Raw genomic sequence first — 23,560 nt, 5'->3', positions numbered from 1 at the left:
CCATTGATTTGGGGAGGGGATCAGTCCATGGAGAGGCCACAACCTGCTGTCTCCAGTGATTTGCCTCCACAAAGACTTCATTATGCAGCCAGCCCTGGAAATTAGACCTTGGTCAAATGGTGTCTCTCAGAATAGGATTCATGAATTCAGAATAAATTTGAGAAGGTTTTAGAAGGCAGTGAAAGTCTGGGAAATTAATCTACTTTTGTCAAGGCTCTGACAAATGGGATGAGGATAAGGTATAAATAGAGGGGAAGGGTGAGGAGGTGGAAATAGAAAGACTTTCTTTTTGGGACATAGATAATCTGGTGGAAATGCATCTCCTGGTCATTGTTGTGCACCTGCGATGTGCCAGGCTCAAGGTGAATAAGACGTCATTGTTCTACACCAGCAGGGAGCTCACATTCCTTTCCCCCCCTCTTCCTTAGTAATAGAAACGTGTGCATGTGCACGCACGCACGCGCATGTGTGTGTGTGTGTGTGTGTGTGTGTGTGTGTGTGTGTGTGTGTTTATGTGTGTGAGGGTAAGCATTTACTAGACCTGTTGTCCAACATCTTTGCAGCTAGGTGTGCCCCTGTGACTAAATTCTGGGCACTAAGAGTTTAGTAGAAATGTTGCATGCAGCTTCTGAAAAGATTGCTTCAATTCAGCTGGGAGTGAGCAATTTCCTACTTCACCTACTTTCTTCTGCTTCCAGCCTAGCATGTGGCTGTGATGGCTGGCATTCTAGCCATTTTAGATCGTAAAGTGATGCTGAGAATCATGGCAAAGAAAGACAGAAGGAAGCAGGTTTCCTGATGACCTTTTGGAGCCATACCAGCTGTGGACTGGTCTTCTTTAATCTGTAAGAAATATAAATATCTTTCTTAAGCTACTATTTTTCAGATTGCTATATCTAGCCAAAAGGAGTTCCTGATACACTGAGATACAATTGTAAGTTAAAATTAAGTACTCAATAAAACCAAATAAAAGTACTAAGGGAAATGACAGGGAGGGAACCCAGGAGAGTCAGAGAAGACTTCACAGGGAACATTTGAGTTGGGTCTTGAAGGTTAACTAGGAGTCCACCAGACTAAAGTGTCACAGGTTAAAGGGCATTGCAGACAGAGGACAACATGAGAGAATGAGCGTTGTTTAAGAAGAGGAAAGCTATTTGTTGAGGTTGGAGTGCCTGGTGGAAGGTATGAAGTGGCAAAAGCTGAGCCTATTGTAACAGCTTGGGACAAGATCAGATGCACTGTTTTAGAGGCAGTGGGGAGTCTTGAAAGATGTTAAGCTGGGCAACACTGCATCAGATTTTTTTTTAAGTTTATCTATTTATTTTTGAGACAGAGAGAGTAAACAGGGGAGGTGCAGAGAGAGGGAGAGAGAATCCCGAGCAGGCTTTGCACAGTCAGCAAGGAGCCCGATGGGGGGCTTGAACTCACGAACCATGAGATCATGACCAGAGCCAAAATCCAGAGTTGGATGCTTAACCAACTGAGCCACTTAGGCACTCCTACGTCAGATTTTTAAGTTAGAAAGTTCCTTCTGGCTCAACATGGAGAAGAATCCATGGGCAAGTGAAGGCAAGACAGGAAGCAGGGAGACTAGGAAGCTGTTGCTGTCATGTAGGTGAGAGGTAATGAGACTGTGGACCTGGGGGTTCCAAACTCAGGTACCAAGAAGGGTCAGGTACTGGGATAGATGACATGAGCTAGTGTAAGAAAAATCAAATTTTGTGTGACTTGAGGGCTAGACTGGATTTCCTGGGTTCAAATTCTGGCCTCATCACTTATTAGATGTGTGACTTTGGTCAGATAATTTAATCTCTCTGTACCCCACTTTTCTCATCTACAAAAAGGCATAAAATTGTGAGGACTCATTGAATTTACATGCAAATATATACATACACATAAGTGTGAATTTATATATGTACACAGTATGTATATAGCAGAAGCTAGAATAGTGCCTGATACGTAAAAGTCTTCTTAAGCATTAACTCTTGTACTGTCATCATCGTCATGATCATCATCATCCTTATTCTAAGGAAAATAGTAGGGCACATGAGATGATAAACGGCCATGCACTTGGCCAATTGGGAACAATGATTGGGGGTAATAGGGAGTGGTGGGGATTGTGGAAAACTAGCCAGCACGTGCCCCCCCTAAGAGGGGCAGCTCCATTTGGATGTAGTGCATGGTTGCGGGTCCACTCTTGCCACAGTGGTGGTGGTGGGTTTTTAATCAAAATTTTTCTGTAAAATCTCTCAATCTTAGAATATCACCCCAGGTTTTTTTTAAACAAAACCTTGTGTATTAAACAAAATGTAAGTGGCAGGGACTAGCCTGCATGCCTCAGTTTTCTATCTCTAAACGAAGATGAAAGCGACGGGAATGAAGAGAGAAGGTTTAAAGGAGTTTTAGGAGGTAGGACTGAGGGGACCAGTTAGCTGGTTAGATGTGGGTAGGAGGCAGCGACTGGGGACAGGTCTGCGGTGTCTCAGAGGCCTGGAGAGGTGGCACTGTTCACCCGTCTGCTCATCACAGATACCTTCCCCCTCCACCCCCTCCTTCCTTTGGCATGCCTGCTTCCTCTTGGGGGACACTGTGCCACTTCTGGACTGAGGCAGTTCTTGGAGCTGGGGACACTTCTCTTCTTACTTAAGAGCAGGGCTTTGGGGGCTGAAAGACACACAACATGGATATAACATTGATAACCACACAGACACCTTGAAAAGAAAACCAGATCTGGTTAGTCCTGTACTGAAAACCTCCCAGAGACTTCCTGTTGCCATTGAGATCATTCTGAAGTCCTTACCTTACCCTACAAAGGCCATGCCCACTCTGACTCCTGCCTCCCTCCCCGGCTTCATATCCTGAGATCTCAGCCTAAATGGTCAGAGCTGAGAGAGGCTTTTTTGACGACTGTGGCTAAACTAGCCTCATCCCCACCGACAGTCTCTCTCTGGCCCATGTCTTGTTTTATTATCTTCTGATCACATATTATCTGCAACTGACTTGATATTTGCAGTTTCGTTTATAATCTGCTTTTTCCTTCTAAAACATAAGCTCGGGGAGGCCAGGAACTATAATCCTCAGTTCCAGGTGCTCAGTAGCTGATCAGTAGATACGTGTCGAATGAAAGAAGGTTTAAGAAATCCATAAGAGTCACACGTCTGCTGATGGCTGATCTTGGTTCCTCACTATCTTAGATAGTCTGTTCAGCAAACAGCTTTTCAGGGCTCGGAGCCTTTTGTGGATTTTCACGGCTTCCACCCTGTTGACAAGGGTGGGAATTTTTCTCATTGGCAGTCATTACTCTGAGTGCTGACCACTTACTGGATGCTTTGTCCTTCTGTCCATTCTTTGTTGTGATGATTAGGGCCTCAATCAGGCTTTCTGGTCTACCTTGACCTCTTATTCAATCTCCTTGAAACTATCCTACACCCAGTTCTTTTCAGCTCAGCCTAGCCCAGCCCAGCATTGGTTGCCACAGGCATTCTAGATGGTCTGAAAGAACACTGGCTAAGAAGACAGGCCTCCTCTTGGGCGCCACTGAGGGGACACAGGAGATGTGGTGGGAAGTGGTCCATGAACCAGAGTCCATAATTTTGCATTGGCCAGCTCGTTCATGATCCTTTCTTTTTCTCTTCTATCCTCTCTTTCTGCATAAATCCCTTCTTTCCTATTTCCTTTTACTATACAAGCTCTACTCAGAAAGTTCTGAGAATAATTTTTTTTGCATGACTTATAGAATCTAGTTACGATTCTATCTGGTGGAAGTCCATAGGCTGTACCTAAAAGAGTATGCAAAACTATGTATATATGTGTGTATAAATTTTCTTATGGAGAGAGGACTCCTAGTTTTTAATAGATTTTCTAAAGCACCTGTGTCCCCCAAATTGTGAACCACTGAAAATGCATCTTCCAGAGCAGGGGGAGGAGGGGATGAGTGTCACAGAGGGATACAACTTCCATATATAACATAGTTGGAAAAGACAAATCCCTAGAGACAGAAAGTAGATTCGTGGTTGCCTAGAGCCATGGGGTGGCAAAGGAGAGAGACTGCCAATGGATATGAGGTTTTCTTTTGGTTTGATTGAAATGTTCTAAAACTAGATTATGATAATAGTTGCACAACTCTGTAAATTGACTAACAGTCATTGAATTGTACATTTAAAAAGAGTGAATTTTATGGTATGCAAATTATACCTCCATAAAGTTATTTTAAAAAGTCTATGCTGTATTTCAAAAACTTAGTATGAAAAAATGTGAAATATCTCATTAATAATTTTATATTGATTTCATGCTGAAGTGACAACATTTTATATAAGTGGGGCTCAATAAAATATAATTATTAGAATTAAAAAAATTTTTTTTAATGTTTATTTATTTTTGAGAGAGAGCGAGAGACAGAGTACGAGCAGGGGAGGAACAGAGAGAGAGGGAGACACAGAATCTGAAACAAGGTCCAGGCTCCAAGCTGTCAGCACAGAGCCCAACATGGGGCTCGAACTCACAAACCGTGAGATAATGACCTGAGCCGAAGCTGGACGCTCAACCGACTGAGCCACCCAGGCGCCCCTATAATTATTAGAAATTTAAAAGGAGCAATTGATGACCATGGGCTGTCTCTCGAGGAGAAATTGCTCAGAGTAACCCAAGGAACAGAGTATATTTCCAGTCTCCCCTGGGGAAAAGCAAAGGGGACTGAGGAAATTGAACAGGGCTAGGAGACCCCTGTGTCTCTTTTTTTTTTTTTTTTTTCAACGTTTTTTATTTATTTTTGGGACAGAGAGAGACAGAGCATGAACGGGGGAGGGGCAGAGAGAGAGGGAGACACAGAATCGGAAACAGGCTCCAGGCTCCGAGCCATCAGCCCAGAGCCTGACGCGGGGCTCGAACTCACGGACCGCGAGATCGTGACCTGGCTGAAGTCGGACGCTTAACCGACTGCGCCACCCAGGCGCCCCCCCCCGTGTCTCTTTTAACTGAATGGGAGTAGAGGTGGAGTAGGAGGGGTTCTTGATGTCTAGCTTTAAGGCAAAGAGTCCAGGCAGATTGTTCAGATCTCAGGTACGACTTACTGATATGGAGAGGTTCTTCGTCAGGCTTGGTCGAAGAGGATTCATTGTCCTCAATGTCCTTGCTGCCTGTTGCCTGGGTGATCACACTCTGGGGCTCGTCTGAGCCGGGGTTCATGGACATCATACTGCTCTGGGGGGATGATCCCCAACTGGTCCGAGACAGACTGAGGGTGGAGCCTCGCCGGCTTGGCTTGCGGTTGGTGACACGCAGTATAGGAATTTTGAATTTCTTGGTCTGAAGAAAAGAGAGAAGAGAGAGGGGTCTCAGAAAGAAGGGAGGGAGGACAGAATGATGGAAGGAAGGAGAGAAGGAGAAAGGAGGGTGGAAAGAAGAGAGAGAGAAGAATAAAGGAGGGAGGGAAGGAAAGAAGAAAAGAAAGAAAGAAAAAGTGAAAACCTGGCTCTGAATGTGAATTTCTTTTGGCTCTTTCTGAACACCATGAGACGTATCCTGAATCTGTCACAAATCAAGATAGTTTAAAATATGTATGATTTTTTTAATCTTTTTTTTTAAAGATTTTTTTTTTAATGTTTATTTTTGAGAGAGAGAGAGAGACAAAATATAAACGGGAGATGGGCAGAGAGTGAAGGAGACACAGAATCCGAAGCAAGCTCCAGGCTCTGAGCTATCAGCACAGAGCCCGACACGGGGCTTGAACTCACAAACCGCGAGATCATGACCTGAACCAAAGTTGGACACTTAACCCACTAAGCCACCCTGGCGCCCTTTTTTTATCTTTTAATTTTAAAAAGTTTTTTTTTTTAATGTTTATTTATTTCTGAGAGAGAGAGAGAGAGAGAGAGAGAGAGACAGAGTGTGAGCAGGGGAGGGGCAGAGAGAGAGAGGGAGACACAGAATCTGAAGCAGGCTTCAGGCTCTGAGCTGTCAGCAGAGAGCCCGACATGGGGCTTGAACTCACAAACCACAAGATCATGATCTGAGTTGAAGTCAGACACTTAACTGGCTGAGCCACCCAGATACCCCTAAAATGTGTATTATTTGAAGCAAACATTATGGGACTTACTCTGTTCAGTGAGTGCCATGGTTGTCCACGTAGTCACCGCAAGAAGCCAAACGCATATTCTAATGATATTACCGGGGACCAGAAGAGCTTTTAACTTTTCTTTTGTAATAATCATCAGAGTTGATTTTTAAACTGTGGGAGGTTGGGTCTCATTTCTTCAGCTACCTCTTGGTTTGACCCCACATTGCATGTATCAATTTCTTGTTCCATTGAGTTGACGCCAGGCCCTCCAACAATGAAGATTTGTGTTTGCTGGAATCTTCTGAAGAATGTAGGATGGAGAAAATTCTATAGCTGATGTTTAGGAAGTGGGATATCGGGGAAGCAGATTTGTCTGATGAGATAGCACTCATTGTGGGAGGAAGGAGAGCCATGGTTGTGGTGGACAGAAGGGTCTAGGTGACAAGCCCTCGAAGGTAGTAAGGGGTAGGTAGAGAAAGCCCTGTAAGGGAAATGTGGACTTTTGGGAGGAAAGGAGTCAGACAGGATGGGTTACCGGTGCGTGTGTGTGCACACGTATGTGTGTGTGTTCACCCGCTTGCATGATTGATGTCACTTCTGAATCTACTGTGCAGGGTCCTGTCTTCGTTTAACTCATGGCCCAAGTCTTCCAGAGGGTTTCTAACTTGCCCAAGGTCACACACAGCTAGCATGTGGCAGAGCGGGGATTCAAATCCAGGTCAGGTCAACACCGATGCTAATTATTGGGCCTTGCTTGAAAATACTTTAAGCAATGCTCTTTTCTCAGTGGCTTTGAAAATTCCCCTGATCCCTTGCTGATGAAAATGCCAAGTTTACAGTGGGACACAGTAGGTCCTCAGCTGCTCCAGGGTAAGAGCTCAATAGCGCCCTGGGCTATAGTTTATGCTCGATGAATGGAAACAGTTTTATTTGAGAACATTTATTTATGTATATATAGTTTTTTTTTATGAACTTTTAAAATGAATGCTCTTGCAGGGAAGACTGAGGTCATCTTTCAATCAGACTCATAGTGTTTGATACCTTCGGAAAGCAGATAGAAGAAGAGACAGCACTGAGGCCACACCAACATCTAATAAATATCTAACAGGGTGGAGAGAGTTGTGTCCCTCAGGATTCGTATCATGGAGTCCACAGCATGTGGGCAGAAGTAATTTTTTGGTGGCTGCCTTGTGGGGCCATGAGTACAGGTGGAACTTCGCCCCCCACCCTGGGAAGAGGGGAGGGTCTTCCTGGTTGCACAGGGGAAGAACAAGGTGGGTTTACCCAGATCTCCAAGGGGGCGTGTTCTCTCCTTTGTCCAATCAGGAGCTTGACACAGCATCCCCTTTGTCCTGACATTGCAACTGGGGATAATCTATGTGGAAGTCACCTCATCCGGTGTCCTCTGGCACAATGTGAATTCCTGGCTCTGGAAACCAGACTCTTTAGATCAACATCATTTATGAAGGCCGGACACATCGTGTCCCAGGGGCAGCCTGGAGTCTGGCAATGAGCACTGGACCTGGATCCGGGGCGGGGTGGGGGGAGGGGGACGAACATCAGAGGGGCCTTGAGCAAGCCACAGCCTTGCCTCAGTTTCTTTATTTACAAAACAAAGAGAATAGACTGGGGTGGTCTCAAGGAGCTTTCTGCATCCAGAGTTCCGTGTGGATCTTCCTTGGGCTAGGATTTCATTTTGTGCTCCTAAAGTTGCCATTAATTAAAATTCAATTAACAACCTCAGCCGGGAAATCCGAAGTGAAGGGCTGACACTTCTGATTAATTGAGAGTGGCAGAAAAATAAAATGTGGGGGGAACATGTGACAGGCAGTTTCAGCATCTTGCTTACCCTTTATTGAACTGACTCTGTCTGAATTGACTTAAATCCCCAAATGCTTCTTCCCTATTTTTTATATTTCACTCAGGAGCAGTGTTAACCAGCTGCTGTGTTCCACCTCAGTAGGGACTGCTTTTGGCAACAAAGGAAAAGATTTCCCTGAGTGATTCCTTATACTTTTTCAGAAGCAAAGGTTTCAAACTGGCGGCCCATGGGGGGTGGGGGGTGGGGACATGATTAACTGCCCTGAATTTTACAAATTGGGGAGGTTTTTATATAGCAACCTAGGTTATTAGTCTCTCTGAAAAATGATAAGCCCCAGACTTCCATTCTCACATGGCAAAATGGCTAGAGCTGGGCAGAAGTTCTTCCCTTTAGCTGAGCAGGCATATCCCTGTTTGCCACAGACCTCACCACTCCCTAATACATTACACCCATCCAGATTTTTTTCATATACCCAGTTTGCCTGGTTCTTACACAAACATGATCTTGGCACTGACAAGCTCTAAACACACAGAAGAATATCAGTTGCTGTGGGAATTGATTGCAGCCCCTCTTTCAAAGCTTTCATTTTAGAGGCGCAGAAACTGAAGTCAGGAGACAGGAAAGGACTTGTCTGAAGCCACACAGTGAACCAGGTCACCGTGGCTAAGCTAGGTCTCCTGACTCCTAATCCAGTGCTCCCTTGTCCTCAGAATGGACCACACTTCAGCCTAGAGTGTGACCTACAAATTTCCTAGGGAATTCAATTTTGTGAGAGTTCCAGTGTGGTGATTTACTGTCCCCTGTTACAATTTTTGTCATGAATATTCCTGGAGGATTTTTTTTTTTTTTTAAGGTTTGTGGTTCCTGCTGGTTTTTCTGTGCATCTCTGGAGACAGATGTACACAGTGTCTCCATAGCAACTTTCTGTGATAAAAAATAAAGGCTTCTACTTCTCAGATCTAGGCACACCCTGATGAAAGAGCAAGAAAATAGTGCAACTCTTCATGAGGGGCAATTATAATCGTGACACCATGGAGGACATGCATTTGACGAGCTCAGTGTTTAATAAACAGTGTTTCATGAACAGACCCAGGATTAACTCTTCGCTCTGCCATTACCCGGTTGTGTGACCTCATGCAAGTCACTTAGCCTCTCTGAGCCTCAACTTCCTCCTCTCCCAGCTGGGGATTAGAATTGTGCCTCCTGGGGCAGAGCTGGCTAATGTACCCAAAGCATTTCCTCAGCATAGAACCTGGCCCATTGCAATTATGTTAAAAAGTGGCTTCTAAAAATTATATAACCATGGGGCACCTGGGCGGCTCAGTCAGTTAAGCGTCCGACTTCAGCTCAGGTCATGATCTCACAGTTTCTGGGTTCAAGTCCCGTGTCAGGCTCTGTGCTGACAGTTTAGAGCCTGGAGCCGCTTGAGATTCTGTGTCTCCCTCTCTCTCGGTCTCTCCCCTCCCTGCTTGTGCTCTCTCTGTCTCTCAAAAATAAAAAATGTCAAAAAAATTAAAAATTATATAACCACAGTAATTATCAACATTTTACCACTTTCTTTTTTTAAAATTTATGTTAATGTCTTATTTATTTTTGAGAGTGAGCGAGCGCACAAGTGGGGGAGGGGCAGAGAGAGGGAGACACAGAATCCAAAGCAGGCTCCAGGCTCTGAGCTGTCAGTGCAGAGCCCGATGTGGGGCTCGAACCCACGAACCGTGAGATCATGACCTGAGCTAAAGTTGGACACTTAACCAACTGAGCCACCCAGGCCTCCCTACCCCTTTCAAAGTGAGTTGGCATGGTGTTTCCTGAGGTTCTTTACTAACGTTGTGAAGTAGGCAGGGATGAACATTATTCTCATATTGTGGGGAAGGGCACAGGTGTAGGAAACATTCTAGGTGCCTGCTCTTTCAACTACCTTTACTTATCTAAATATTACCTCTTGTCAGGGTGCCTGGGTGGCTCAGTCAGTTGTATATCTGACTCTTGATCTCTGTTCAGGTCATGATCTCACGGTTCATGGGTTCGAGCCCCACAATGGGCTCTGTGCTGATGACCCAGAGCCTGCTTGGGGTTCTCTCTCTCCCTCTCTAACCCTCCCCCACTTATGTGCACTCACGTGCCCCCTCCCCCCCCAAATAAATAGATAAACTTAAATAAATATTACCTCTTGTCATTATTACTTTACGGTGCTTGTTTGTTGGGTAGATGAATTTGGGAAGCTTTGGGTTTGGAATAGTTTTGAGTGAAAGGAATAGACCTCTCGATGTTCCCTTGGTGGTAAATGCGCGTTCTTGTTTGTAGAACACCCTATCTGTTGAATCACCTACTTCTTATTTTCTGGCTGAGTTAAAAAGAGAGTGAGAGATCGAGAGAGAAATGACTGGTATTGATTAAAAACATGGAGTGAGGTGAGTCCATTTCCTTCCGGTGACATGTAATTGAGCAGCTCCGCAGCTGCTCCTCCCCTTTCCCGTGAAGTGGTTTCTGGCCAAATGTCATGTCTCCCGTAATCCCCAGATAGCCGTTTTAATTAAAATTTACAAAAACCATCCAACAGCATGTGGTTCTGATTTCTCTTCACTCAGAGAACCAACTAGAAAAAAAAAATCCCATCAGAGAAGAGACTGGCAAAAAACGCTCCCAATTCAAGTCGGGGCTGGTAGCCAGACCAGAGCGTCGTGTGCTGGTAGTTACCTTAGGCGCTGTCACGAAGTGCTCCCACCTCTGTCCCATGGACTTGTCCTTATTGATTTTTTTTATTGTGCTCTTGCTTCCACCCGGGTCCCTGAGTGAGAAACAACTTAATGAGTTTTCCGCTCCCAGAGCCTCGGTTTTACTACAAGTTCTTTTAGGAAATGCAATGAATGGATGATGGATGGTGGCTGTTCTCTGTTACGGTTTCTCCCCCCCCCCTCCCCCCCCGCCACTCCCCCCACCACGTTTTCGTGAAGAAGTGAGAGGGACAGTCCTCCATAGCTGGGTCCTGCCAGTGAAAATTGAGGTTAGGAGAGACCACCGCTTACGAGGTGGGGCTGAGGGAGGTGAATGTATTTGTATTCATTCTGCATCTGTTTGTGATTTGGACTTGGATCCTCTGCTAAACTCCAGGGCAAGTCTGCAGCTACTCCTGGGGGGTGAACTGAAAGGCATGTTCATTTCTGAATCTCTGCCTGCGGTGTGTCCAAGAATCCTACCATGAGGGGCACTTGTGAGTAGCATGGAGAGAGTATAACTGAGGGGGCCTGCGGAGAGGTTGTGGGGGCAGGTTTTTGCACAATAAAAATCACTGGTTTGGAGCGTATTGAGCAGAACTCTGTACGATGCTACGTGCAAGATGCTTTCTCACTGAATTGTCTCAGTAAGACCTTGCGATGCAGTCCTTGTCACCCCATTTTACAGATGAGAAAACAAACGGGGGCGAGGGTACTCAGGTCACTCACCCAGGTTCAGATTTACAGTGAAACTAATGACTGTCACTTGATGCGTCCCTGTGGGGCCCTGTACCTAATTTTCCACTGCAATTTTTCTATTCCTTTTCTTAAAGCATCACCATTCCCCAGTTAACTAAACTTCGGGTACCCTAAATCCTGGTTCCTCCCCTCAGGGGTTGGGAACTTTCTGGTTATGAGACTGAGCCTCCAGCAGGTTTTGTTGGTGATGTGCCCGTAATCCCTCATCTGAAACCCATAGGACCAGATGTGTTGCCACGTTGGCATTTTGGGAAGGATATATGCTGCCTGTGCCATATGTTAACGTAATCCTTCCAGAAGCGGGGACTGGGACAGCATCCTGTAACCAGACACATTACTATTTCTGCAGTGACATATATGAATATTTACTCTAGGTGGGCTAAAGACCTGTGAATAACTTCAAGTCAGATTGTGCCACCAAGTCAGTTTGGTTCATGTCAAAGCTTGCTGCAGAATGAGTTATGGAAAAATTGTTTCCAGAGCCTTTTGGATTTTGGGCTTGGGGCTACCGGACAGTGGATCTCTGTTGATAAACAAGCAGGAAGACTCAGTGTGTGCTCTTTCAGTTCCTTCTACCTATCGATCAATGATTGATTAACATACTGATTTCTCTTTCCGTCCGTCCATCCATCCATCCGTCCACCCATCCACCCATCCCTTTCTTTATCTCCTTTTTCTCTGCAGAAAGGATTTTGGATGGCTGGCATCCTTTAAATCATTTGGCTAGCTGTCATCTAGTATAGAGCAGGGACTTGAGGAATTGAGGTGGCCAGACCAGGTTGATGACGGGAGGCACTGACAGGGGTCTAGACTTCTCAGGGGCTGCTGAGCGCTGATGAGGGAGGTGGGAGATGCTCAGATATAGGAGGTAAAGGGTGATCAAGCTCAAACTTGCATAAGACGGGCTTCTCATGGCACAAGGCTCTGGGTAGTGGAATCGAAGGCTTTTACCAGCCCAGATGTGGAGCAGGGGCTGGGGGTGGGGGTGGGGGGGAGGTGTGCCCTCCTCCCTGGCAGGACTTTGCTGAATATTTACCAGCCCACAGCCACAACCCAAGAAACATACATAGGCGCCAAGGTGGAAGTCAGGCTGGGGAGGGTGGGGCGGGGTGAGAATGTGCCTTCAAGCTTTTTGTAAGACTTTATGTTTGATTACACAATAAAAAGCCCTCTGAATAATTAACAGTGAAGCTCATTTAACGTTGGTTCTGCCTGCTTCTCCCCCGGGTAATCAAATTAGGGAATATTTAAAATCCAGCCAGAGGAAGGAGCAGCAATACTTCAGTCCTATAAACAATATTTAAACTAGCGGCGCTTTTGAAGTCTGATTTAAGGCTCACCAACTGGAAGCTTTAGCAGTTTCTGCTTTGGAGCGTTTCTTTCAAGACCACAGGGCTTTGGGGCTCCTTCCTTTCACTAACGCAGCTCCTGCTGTGCCTCCAGCCTTCTTCTTGAAGTTCAAAAGCAACCCCCTTCCCCTTTCAAAATTAAATCTGGTCCCAGCCAAGCTTTCAAAATCTTAAATATTCAAGCCCGATCGGGAAGATGGGGAGGCTTTCTGTTAACGCTGACTTCCTAGATGACCCGAAATCTATTGTGACTCCAGGCAGCAGGTAAATGAGTTAAAAATGCAGCAAGGCTCCCAGAGATCTTAAACAGCCCTTGCGCCCTTGCTTGTGCAAAGCCACTGATAAAGAAAGGGCCCTGGTTAGACAGAATCAGTCTCTCTGATGTTTCATTCTCAGTAGCAAATAAACCAAAAAAAGGAAGATCAAACAGGGGCAGGAAAAGAAATAAACCACCTGTGTTTCTTTGTCCACAGGGGGCTGGCTGCACACCTTGTCTAAGATGGGCACAGCAAGTTGACAGTCCTTCCCAAGGCTTGGTGGGGTGGTCATTAGTGCTGTTTACCAAATAGTCCCAGGTCTTTCTGGCTCCTTGAGGACAGGGGTAGTGCTGTGACTTGCTTTGTTTAAAAGCGATTAACTTTTTTTTTTTTTTTTTGACCATAAATTTCATATTTAAATAAATAAATAAATAAATGCAATTGAATGTGGCGTTCAGGGTGGATGCTTTAAGGGCCAGCCCTCAAGGCAGATTCCCTCTGCTGCCCAGTTGATGGTGGAAGCTTATGTTGACAAGGAGCTCCTGTCAGCCTGGGTCCTTGACCGACTAAGGAGCACAGCCCCATGTTGATGACACGTAGGACGCCCAGGAAATGCACTTGTGTTGCATTAAGCTTTTGAGATTTTAGGGTTGTTTATTCCAGCAGCTTAATTTAGTTTACCTAATTGATGTCCCTGATCTACTGTTTGTGTGACCTCAGGCAAGTCTCTCTGAGCAATAGGACCAGGAAAGCAGTGCATGCTGGTGGTTTAACAGTGGGTTTAAGAGTCAGGTGGACTGGATGTTCGAGTCCTGTGCCTGCCCTCCTTTCGAGGCGTGTCTTTGTGTAAGTTACTTAGCCTCTCTGAGCCTCAGTGTCCTCATCTGTAAAATGGAGGGAATAATATTAGTTATGTCAGAGGATTGCTGTGAAGATGAAATTTGGGGCTTGTTAGGGGCTTGGCGGGGTGCCTTGTACAGAGAACTGAACACAGTTAAACTATTAACAGTATGCTTTTGTCGACAGCGGTCTAAGTGTGGCTTGGAGGAGGGGCTGATGGTGGGGAACGAGGCACTAGGGCAGATCCATAGGGGCAAATCTGCTACGATTTTCAGACCATAATTTCCCCTTGCTGAAGCTTTCTGGGGGATCCGATTTGCTAGCAATGAAGGGACCCTGTCGCATCTCATTTAACCGTACCCACCAAGCACATTTTGTTCCTAGTGTGTCACTTGAAATGTCTCTCCACAGCGGCCATCAGAGTGGTTTTCTCAAATAGTTCACTCAGCCTTCGCGAGCCGTCATGTGGGGTAAAACACCTACTTCTCAGAGTGGAAAGTCTGTTGACCGGTTTCGAATGCATTCACGAGTCCATGACTGAGTTTGGAGACCGGCGGTAACTGCTGATTGTGCACCAGGGAAGGAGGGGACAGAGATCAGAGCTCCCAGGGTCTCCCAGGCAGGTCACCTCCCTAGTGACAGGTGCTCCCATCATCCTGCCACGGTCCCCTACTCCTGCAGAGATGTCCTCTTGAGTAAAGCAGGGGAGGCATTTTGCAATTAAATCGGTGCAGAGGGGAGAGCAGGTGAAATCCAAGATTTCACTCAAATGTCACCTCCCGAGTGAGTCTTTCCTGGATGACCCAATTTAAAAGTCACCCCCAACCTGCCACTGTCACATCACCCTGTCAATTTCTTTGTGACCCTTGGTGCCATCTCACAGCATCTTGATTGTTGCATGTTTATTATCTGCTCCCCCAAAGCTGCAGAGAACAGAGATGTTACCTGCTTCCTTCACTGCTGTATCCCCAGTAGTGCCTGAAAACAGCAGGCTTGAGGAACATGAGAGTTTCCGGGGTGGGGTGGGGGTGCACATGACAAGGGAAAAACAACTTCAATGTAATAACTGCTATTTTTGCATGTTCTTCAGAATGATGCTGCATTTTTCCCCCCACAAGATTGACGATCTGGCAAAGACTTAAAGTTCTTACAGGACTTGGTTAAATATGTTGATAAACTCCGCAGTCATTAAAAGTGGTTCCAATATGGAGAGACGGTTCCCATATGTTAAGTTAAATACCAAAGCCATAAGTATAGAATGGCCTTTTTTTGTTGTTTCTTAAAAGAAAATGACACACGCACATATCACATCATCTTGGTAAGCTGCAGTCCGTTTTGTATCCTGGACGCCCCCTGACAAATATTACTTTGCAATGAATTTTTCTTTTTGCTTTTTGACACCAGACCGTGCCCTACATTAATTGAGGACTTTGGGGCTTTAGCTAGGAACAGAGGAAACTGCCATTTAGTGGTTAAGCACGTGTGCTGGGCCACCGGGTTACCGGAATTCAAATTCTGACCTAGCTTTTACTAGCTATGCAATTTTGAGCAAGTTACTTAAATCTTCTGTGCCTCAGTTTCCTCATCTGTCAGTTAGAATGAGGCTCGAATGACGTAAAGTACTCAGAGCAGTGCTTGACATCGGAAGCACCCAGGTGCCAGCTATTTTCATTATAACACAGGTAGATTTAGGAGCCTGTGTCATATTTGAAACATCAAAGTGTGGTTGCCTTTTAGCCTTCCATGTTTTTCTAAAGGAACAGCAGGTTCTTCGTGCCTGGGCAGCCCAGCCCTTGAGTGTGAGGACTTTCTTTTTTTCTTTTTCTTTTTAAAAAATTTTTTAAATGTTTATCTATTTTTGAGAGAGAGACAGAGACAGAGTGTGAGTGGGGGAGGGGCAGAGAGAGAGGGAGACACAGAATCCGAAGCAGGCTCCAGGCTCTGAGCTGTCAGCACGGAGCCCGATGAGGGGCTTGAACTCACGAACTGTGAGATCATGACCTGAGCTGAAGTCAGATGCTTAGCCAACTGAGTCACCTAGGCGCCCCGAGTGTCTGGACTTTCTTTATGAAAGTCAGGATTATACCCACCTGGACTCCCCGATTAAGAGTGGGACAGTCCTAGGCAATAAGACATAGATGATTGTGCTGCTTGAGTGTGTCCAGGGGACAGCTCCTCACACCTTCACCCCATGGTGTATGCTGTACCCTGCCTGGAAGGTAAATCAGGAACTCTTTACTCCCCTGCTTGGCCAGGGGTGTGCCCAGTTCTTTCCCACGGGAACTAGGGAAGATGGCAGCAGGGGGTGGGGTGAATGGAGTTGGGGAAAAGTGGCACTAAGGTTTGTAATGGTTGCTTGCATCTGTCTCATCTTGGCTGCTTCTCTGTAAAGGCCCATTCCTTTCTAGTCAGTCCTTGGAAAGTTAATTTCTAGAAAAAAAATAATACCAACACAGGGTTACAACCCTTATCCAATTCCAGAATCCAAAGGGTGTTGAAAACCAGAAAAATGTTGGGGTGCCTGGGTGGCTCAGTTGGTTAAGCATCCAACTTTTGGTTTTGGCTCAGGTCATGATCTCACAGTTCTGAGATCAAGCCCTGTGTCGGGTTCTGCCCAGCACAGACCGTGCTTGGGATTCTCTGTCTCTGTCTCTGTCTCTCTCTCTCTCTCTCTCTCTCTCTTCCTCCCTCCCCTGCTTTTTCTAGCTCTCTCTCTCTCTCTCAAAATAAATAAATAAACTTAAAATTTTTTAGGGGCACATGGGTGGTTCAGTTGGTTAAGCTTCTGACTGTTGAGTTCGGCTCAGGTCATGATCTCACAGTCTGTGGGTTTGAGCCCCTCATCGGGCTCTGCACTGATACTGATGAGTCTGCTTGGGATTCTCTCTCTCTCTCTTTCTCTCTCTCTCAAAATAAATAAACTTAAAAAAAGTTTTTTAATAGCTTATTTGGCAGCAAAACATGACCTGAACTGATGGTAGGCTAACGATGACCTTTGTTTATCTTTATTATACACTTAGTGTAAATATTCATTCTTTTTTTTTTTTTCCTGCAGAAATACAGTGTTGGATGATAGTTGGCTACCCTGTCCTCTCGGTGTGTGTGTGTGTGTGTGTGTGTGTGTGTGTGTGTGATGTTTTCTATGGTGTTTGCCCCATATTTCCTTTCTAAAATGCCAAAAGAGAGAGAGAGAAAAAAAAAAGCAATTCTGAAACACAGCTGGTCCCGAGGGTTTGGATAAAGATTTGGGTACCTTTATATATAAAATAAGTCTTACTTTGCCAAAATAGAGGCCTGCGTCTCTGAGAGAAGGGTAATCAGCATATTTGTTATTGAAAGCTTGGTGTCTGCTCTCTCGTGGACCCAATCACCTTGTCAATTGAAATAAACTCTCCTGCTGGCTGTGGGATTAATGAGGATGCTGGGAAATGATAATGTGTGTGAACTGCCACATGATGAAATTGGGAAGGCCTTTCCTGACCCCGCTAAGAAAAGGGGAGACTCAGACGCAACTCATATGACATCCTAGATTCTGTAATCTGTCCATTCACCCAACCTTCCACCAATTCCAGCCAAATATGGGATCTCCCTGCAATTAACAAAGATCATCTTCTGCTTGCAGGACGGGAGCTGCCGATTAGCAAAAGTTTGCTGCCTGGAGAAAGGCCATGTTGAGGTATTGAACCACCCCACTTTCTTGCTATAAAATCCATAAGAGGGCAGGATTTGATCTACAGCCATCATCATGCCTAATAGAAGAGCAACCTCTGGGACCTGCAGGTCCCCGATGATGGATGTTTCCTTTTGGAAAATGCAAGGTGGGTGTCAGGGCTCAGGGTTTGTGTTTCAGATGCTTGAATAGCAGGAGATGCTGGCTGCTTGATGGTGGAAACTTAGAAAACACAGTCAGGAGAACTAGAGGTTTGGTGTTTCTCTCTTGGGGTCATTCCACGATTGCTTATTTTTGCAACCAGATTTTGGTTGACCTTGCTTAGCTTTTTTTCTGTCTGTCTGTATGTTTGTTCATTCTTCCAGTGACATGGATCTCATCTGTTGGTAAAACTCTGCTCAGAAGTTTCTTTCTTTCCTTGCGTTGGGTCTCAATGGTATTGATAATCATACAGCCAACTGCTCTTTGAAATGGGGATTTTAATCTTGAATAGCTATCATTTGGCTGTGCTCTCAGTCATTGGGATAAATGCTCTACGTTCTTTATCTTGCTTGATGCTCACAATAATTCTTCTGAGGCCCGCAGGAACCCATATGATGGATGAAATAACAGAGGCCCAGAGATGTTAAGCAACCAAAGTCACATAGCTACTAAGTGGCAGAGCCTGAACTCATCCATGTGCTTGTTCCTACTTACTCTTAATTCTTCTGGGCTCTAAAAAATGCATTTGAAGATTTGGGGAAATTTGAATTATGGTATCAGGATGAAACATCATAAATAGGGATTAGGCATTAAAGAGAAAACATCCTTCCCCTTTCTTGCTAACTAAAAAGATTTTCTGGCACTTTTTAGGAAACCTAACCCCCTGCCCAGCCCCCACCCTCAGATTCATATATTTTTTTAAAAAATCAACCCCCAAAAACGGTGTGCTGGAGTTGGCTCATGCTGACTCACAAGAATTGAACGTGTTCTGAACTGAACATGTTCCCGGCCCCAGGTTCAATGGCATCACATTGGTAAGCCTGAAATCAGCCTTGGCTGGACTATGCCCACCATAGATATTGGCATGGCTTTTCCTTCTTGGAGAACTGTTCTGTTTATTACACATTTACCAGCATACCACTGACCCCAAACTAAAATCACCATCAGGATCAAATGGTTCACTAGAAAAAACAAGCCCCAGCAAATACTCTGACTTCCCGTAGGGATCTTTCTGGATGTATTTTTCTGTCAGACTGATCTGGTTCATGTTCTGCTCTGATAGAGCTCGATATCCATGGATCCCTGATGGAATTCTGCCCTGACAAGTCACAGGTAGAGCCTCCACTGCTCCTAACGTGACCACTCTCTTTTTTTTTTTTAACCGCAGATAACCATTTTGGGCTCATTTCTGGGCACATTCTGGGTCACATTTCTGGGCACATTTCTAAAACCAAGCAAAGGAAATGAAGATGTTCCTTTTTTATCTTCTCAAGCCAAAGCCTACAGTATGTTCTTGCCTCAGTTTGGGAGAATGGATGCCCAAATGTTGGAGGCGAAATTGTTGTGGCTCGTAGCTTGCTCGGGGACATGAAATGCTATTAGAAGTCCACTGGCCGAGGGTGTTTTTTCTTAGAATCTAAGCAATCAACTGTGAAAAAAATTAGATGTTGCTTTGACCCAGAAATTCCATTTCTCAGAATCTAGCCAACAGAAATATTTTCAACTGGGTACAAAATGTATGTACAAGGATGTTCTGCGCAGAACTGTTTGAAATGGCAAAAACTTGGAACCACCTTAGTGTCCCTCGATAGAGAAGTGGTTATCTAATTTATGGTCCACCCATACCATAGACCATAGGTAACCATTTCTTTATTGAAGGATGGTATTCTGTTTACAGGATGATGGAAACTGTCAAAAGAATGTGGAAACTTTGTATGTCCCATGGAAAGATGTCCATAAGACACTTTAAAGGGAAAAATAGGGGCGCCTGGGTGGCGCAGTCGGTTAAGCGTCCGACTTCAGCCAGGTCACGATCTCGCGGTCTGTGAGTTCGAGCCCCGCGTCGGGCTCTGGGCTGATGGCTCGGAGCCTGGAGCCTGTTTCCGATTCTGTGTCTCCCTCTCTCTCTGCCCCTCCCCCGTTCATGCTCTGTCTCTCTCTGTCCCAAAAATAAATAAAAAACGTTGAAAAAAAAAAAATTAAAGGGAAAAATAGGAAAATGTACAGGATAATATTTAGAGTATGATTCCAATTCTGTTTTTTTTTTTTTTTTTTTTTTTTTAAAGTAAGTCTATTAGTAAGGGGAAGACATTAGAAAGGTCTGGAAGGAGGAAGGACATACCTCAGATCTTTAAAAGAGGATTCCTCTAGGAAAAATAATGTGTGGGAAATGGCTTAAGACTGTGGTTTCCAAACAAATTCTGTGAACCACAGAGATATTTTGGAAATACCTGGGGTACTTTGTGGGGGATGGGAGAGAGTTGGAGGGGCCCTAGATCCCTTCGGTCTCCCAACCTCCTGCTTCGTGTAGAAGCTCCATTTTGACAAATTTGTTTTATACTATCGGGGTTTCCATTAAAAAAAGGGGGGGATTTCTGCTGCTTAAAAAAATAAAGGTTATAAACCAGAGCATTAAGGGAAATTACAGTTTTCAGTTCATCCCAACCCCAAACATGGAATCAATTGGAGTTACCAGTCTATAGGTGCATGATTTATATTTCTGGTTGTATTTGATGTTAGTTTATCTGGGCGCTGGTGCATGAGATGAATTAGGGCAGGGGTAGGGAGGGGGTTTGGGAGTGGGTGGTAAACACCTTCAGGAGGAAGGAGTTAATTAAGATTCAGAAAGAGAACGGAGTCTGAATTCTGAATTCACCTTGGTGGCGGGGCGGGGAGGGCAGGTGGGACTGTGAGAAAGAGGCCATATTAGTTTATTGGGGCGGGAGTGATGGGTTCCCACTTATGGAGGACAGGGAACTATTTTATTTCACTCAGCATGGGATTTTCACAAAGCGACTCCCAATTCCTTAAGTCAGGAAGTCCTCCCTTTTTCCTCATTCTTGGAGACAGCATGCCTCTCTTTAAAGAACCAATGCCTTCCATGCCTGCCTGTTCCTTGTTCCGCCTTGTATGCAGTGCAGTTCCTGCCGTAGTGGCCTCAAGGCTTTTGCATGAGCCCTCCCCTCTGGTGGGGACACACCTAACACTTGCTCAGGCTAGACCACAGGCACAGAGCTTCAGCCCAGCTGCTCAGGACCTGAGCGCTGAGTATTCCCTTGGGTCCAAGTGGAGAAACAGCCACACCAATATATGTTGAAACAAACAAAACCTTAAGAAAAGAAAAGCAAGAACAAAGTGAAAAGGAAGAGCAGCAAATAAAGAATAGTGTTGGGGAGGAGCGCCTGGGTGGCTCCGTTGGTTAAGCATCCAGCTCTTGATTTCAGCTCAGGTCATGAGCTGAATGGTTCGTGCTCAGCTCATGAGGCTCAGCTCATGGTTCGTGGGTTCAAACCCCATGTTGGACTCCATGCTGACAATGTGGAGCCTGCTTGGGATTCTCCCTCTCCCCCTGTCTCTCTCTGCCCCTTCCCCACTTGTGTGCGGGTGCTCTCTCTCTCTCTCTCAAAATAAGTAAACTTTATTTTAAAAATCTTAAAAAAAAAAAAAAGTATAGTGTTGGGGAGACATGGTCCAAGAAGAGCGGTGGGGAGAAGCCTGGCTGTGCAACCAGTGGTGTGCTGGTCTAGCTGGCCAGTCCCTATGGTGTCAACACTCACGGCATGGCTGGTTGATTCCGAGCGTCCAATGTGACTTTAGTGAATGTAGAGCTGGGGAGACTTTCTGGGAGGAGATGCACACCGTGGGCTCCCACAAGCCTGTATGGCCTGTATGCCCTGGCTCTGAGCTCACCCCTGTCTTGGCCCCACAGAGCACATCGGAAAACTCCTAAAGCAACCCACCCACCAAAAGTAGCAAGAGGAGGGGAAGAACAGATAGGAGGCCCTCCCCTACTGCCCAATCTGCGCTAGTTTCGGCAGGTTGAAGGGCTGAGACCTACTTTGGATTCCAGCAGGTGATCACAGGCTTCATAGTGTGGTGGGCGTGGTCGATAGTCAGGGCCTCCAGGAGCCAGTGGAGGGCACAGAGCTGGCGGAAGAGGGGCTCCCTGCAAAGACAGAAGAGGGGTGCACAGTGGGATCCTGCTGGAACTGCATCCTTCACCATAATGGACACAGAGACAGTTGTGCTGGCTTCCAGTTAGAGAGGCACAGTAAGTATTTTCCATACTTCATCTCATCGAGCCTTTGCAGTGGGCCCATGAAGATATTCACGGGCTCATGTTACAGATGAGGAATGTGAGGCTCAGAGAAATGAAGGAACTTTTACCAGGTTGCTGGGCTAGCAGGTGTCAGAGCTGTGATTTGATGTAAGATGACCCTAGGCTGGTTATGGGGGGGTTTTCATGTAGGAGCGGGGAAACAATGGACGGGGTCCCACCACTAGAGGTCTTGACTCAGGCAAACAAGTGGGTTGAAGGACATTCATATCCTACAGATATCTACCTGTTCACCTGATAAAAGTATAATAAATACACTAAGAATGTCAAAGAAGGCTGGGAACACAAGGAAACTGGATTTATTGTAATCTTCCTCCTCCCCCCAGACTAACAGTTGGGCCCGTTGTTTTAAATTTATGGGTCCTTGGCCTGAAACTGTAGCTGGATGTTGAAGAAGACCACAGTGAACGTGTTATTAGAAAATGTAACTAAAACACTGTATAAAAGTATGTCTAACCTATATTTCCTGATTTGGGGTGACATCTTGTATTATAATGAGCCAGCCTTTGACTAGGACACTTTACACACATTATTTAAATCCTCCAACAACTTGCAGGGGTATGAATCATTGTCCCCATTTCAGAGAAGGTTATGAATCATTCTCCCCATTTTAGAGAAGAGGAAACTGAGGCTTGGAGAGGTACAATCACTTTGCTGTAGGTCACACAGCTTTTAGTGACAGAGATGGGATCTGAGCATCTCATCCAGTGCTCTCAACAACCCTTAGAGGGAGGGTACTGTTACTGTGTCTTCTTTGCAGGTGAGGGACTCAGGGGAAGGAAGTTGCTCAAGGCCATACTCCTAGGGATTGGTGAGGTTCTGAAGCCAGCTGTCTGTTTAACCCCAGAGACTGTGCTTCCGTGGGCCCCAGCTCTGTCCAAAGTGCTGACCGAGCCAAAGTGGTGGTTGCCCTGGGAGTGAGGTCAGGAGGGGGTTAACCTGCTGCCTGCATTTATTCCTGGAAACAAGGTGGAGTCCCGACCAGCCACCACCTCCCTGCATCATCTATCCTCTTACACTAATGGGTGAGATGCCTCCATTATGAACCTGTGTAATTGCTCTTCTCTGAGGTTGATCTTGATCAATAATCCCCAGGGTTCCCGGGCCTGATGTGCAGAGTGGCAAGGAGGGATCCACCCTCTCTGCTTCCAGGAAGGCACCAGTGCAGAAGGTAGGGCCCAAGTACAGAGCTGACCCATGGCTGTCCCGGTGAATCCCTTGAGAAACGTCCGTTTCTCTCAACTTGAAGGGAAACATCCCCCACTACCTCACCCTTCACTCCCTCCAGGGTGGCCATGCCCACCAGGTCTTAGAAGACCGTGGTCAGCAGCTATCCTTTCTTCTTCTCTGGAGCCCTTCCTCCCCGCTTTCTTTGTTTCCTTACCTTATTTACTAACATCTGCTGTTCTCTCGTTTCTAATTGAAAGGTCCTGCAGACCCGTAGGCCTTCTGGTTCTTGTCTGTCTTCCCCCCTTAGCACCATCTTGGTCCCTACAGGTGCCTTTTGGCAGCTCTGAGCACTGGGCCACTTCCAGCATTTTGCCAAGAACAGCAGCTAGCTGTGCCATGTGCCTGGCACCTCACGTCACCCTCACCATAACCCAGAAACTTGTGGAAAGCCCAGGGAGATGCCTCCTCCTCTGTTCACCCTAGAAAGCCCCTGCCAGCCTGGGCTTTGGGTTGTGTGGGGCGGGGACTGGGAGGAAGGGATGAGCAAAGGGAGTTAATTGGCCAGGTGGGGCCCTGCCTGGTCATAGGTGGAGGATGTGGGGCATG

General features: G+C 45.8%; 1 protein-coding gene across 3 annotated transcripts in view; it reads right to left on the bottom strand.

Moving 5' to 3' along the window:
* The window catches only part of CCDC60 (coiled-coil domain containing 60), a 162,776-nt gene that overhangs the window by 15,463 nt on the left and 123,753 nt on the right, over positions 1-23,560 (bottom strand). For 2 of the 3 annotated variants that reach the window (XM_078435728.2, XM_078435729.2), the window contains 3 exons: positions 21,506-21,613; positions 10,575-10,665; positions 5,070-5,304 (listed from right to left, as the gene is read on the bottom strand). In XM_078435728.2, coding sequence (XP_078291854.2) covers positions 5,070-5,304; positions 10,575-10,665; positions 21,506-21,613 — 434 coding nt within the window. The remainder of the gene's footprint in view (positions 1-5,069; positions 5,305-10,574; positions 10,666-21,505; positions 21,614-23,560) is intronic. The other variant, XM_078435730.2, reaches the window with a different exon arrangement.

The sequence above is a fragment of the Panthera onca genome, chromosome D3 (genome assembly GCF_046562875.1).
Source record: "Panthera onca isolate mPanOnc1 chromosome D3, mPanOnc1 haplotype 2, whole genome shotgun sequence".
Lineage (NCBI taxonomy): Eukaryota > Metazoa > Chordata > Mammalia > Carnivora > Felidae > Panthera > Panthera onca.
This window is presented reverse-complemented; position numbering and strand designations above follow the sequence as displayed.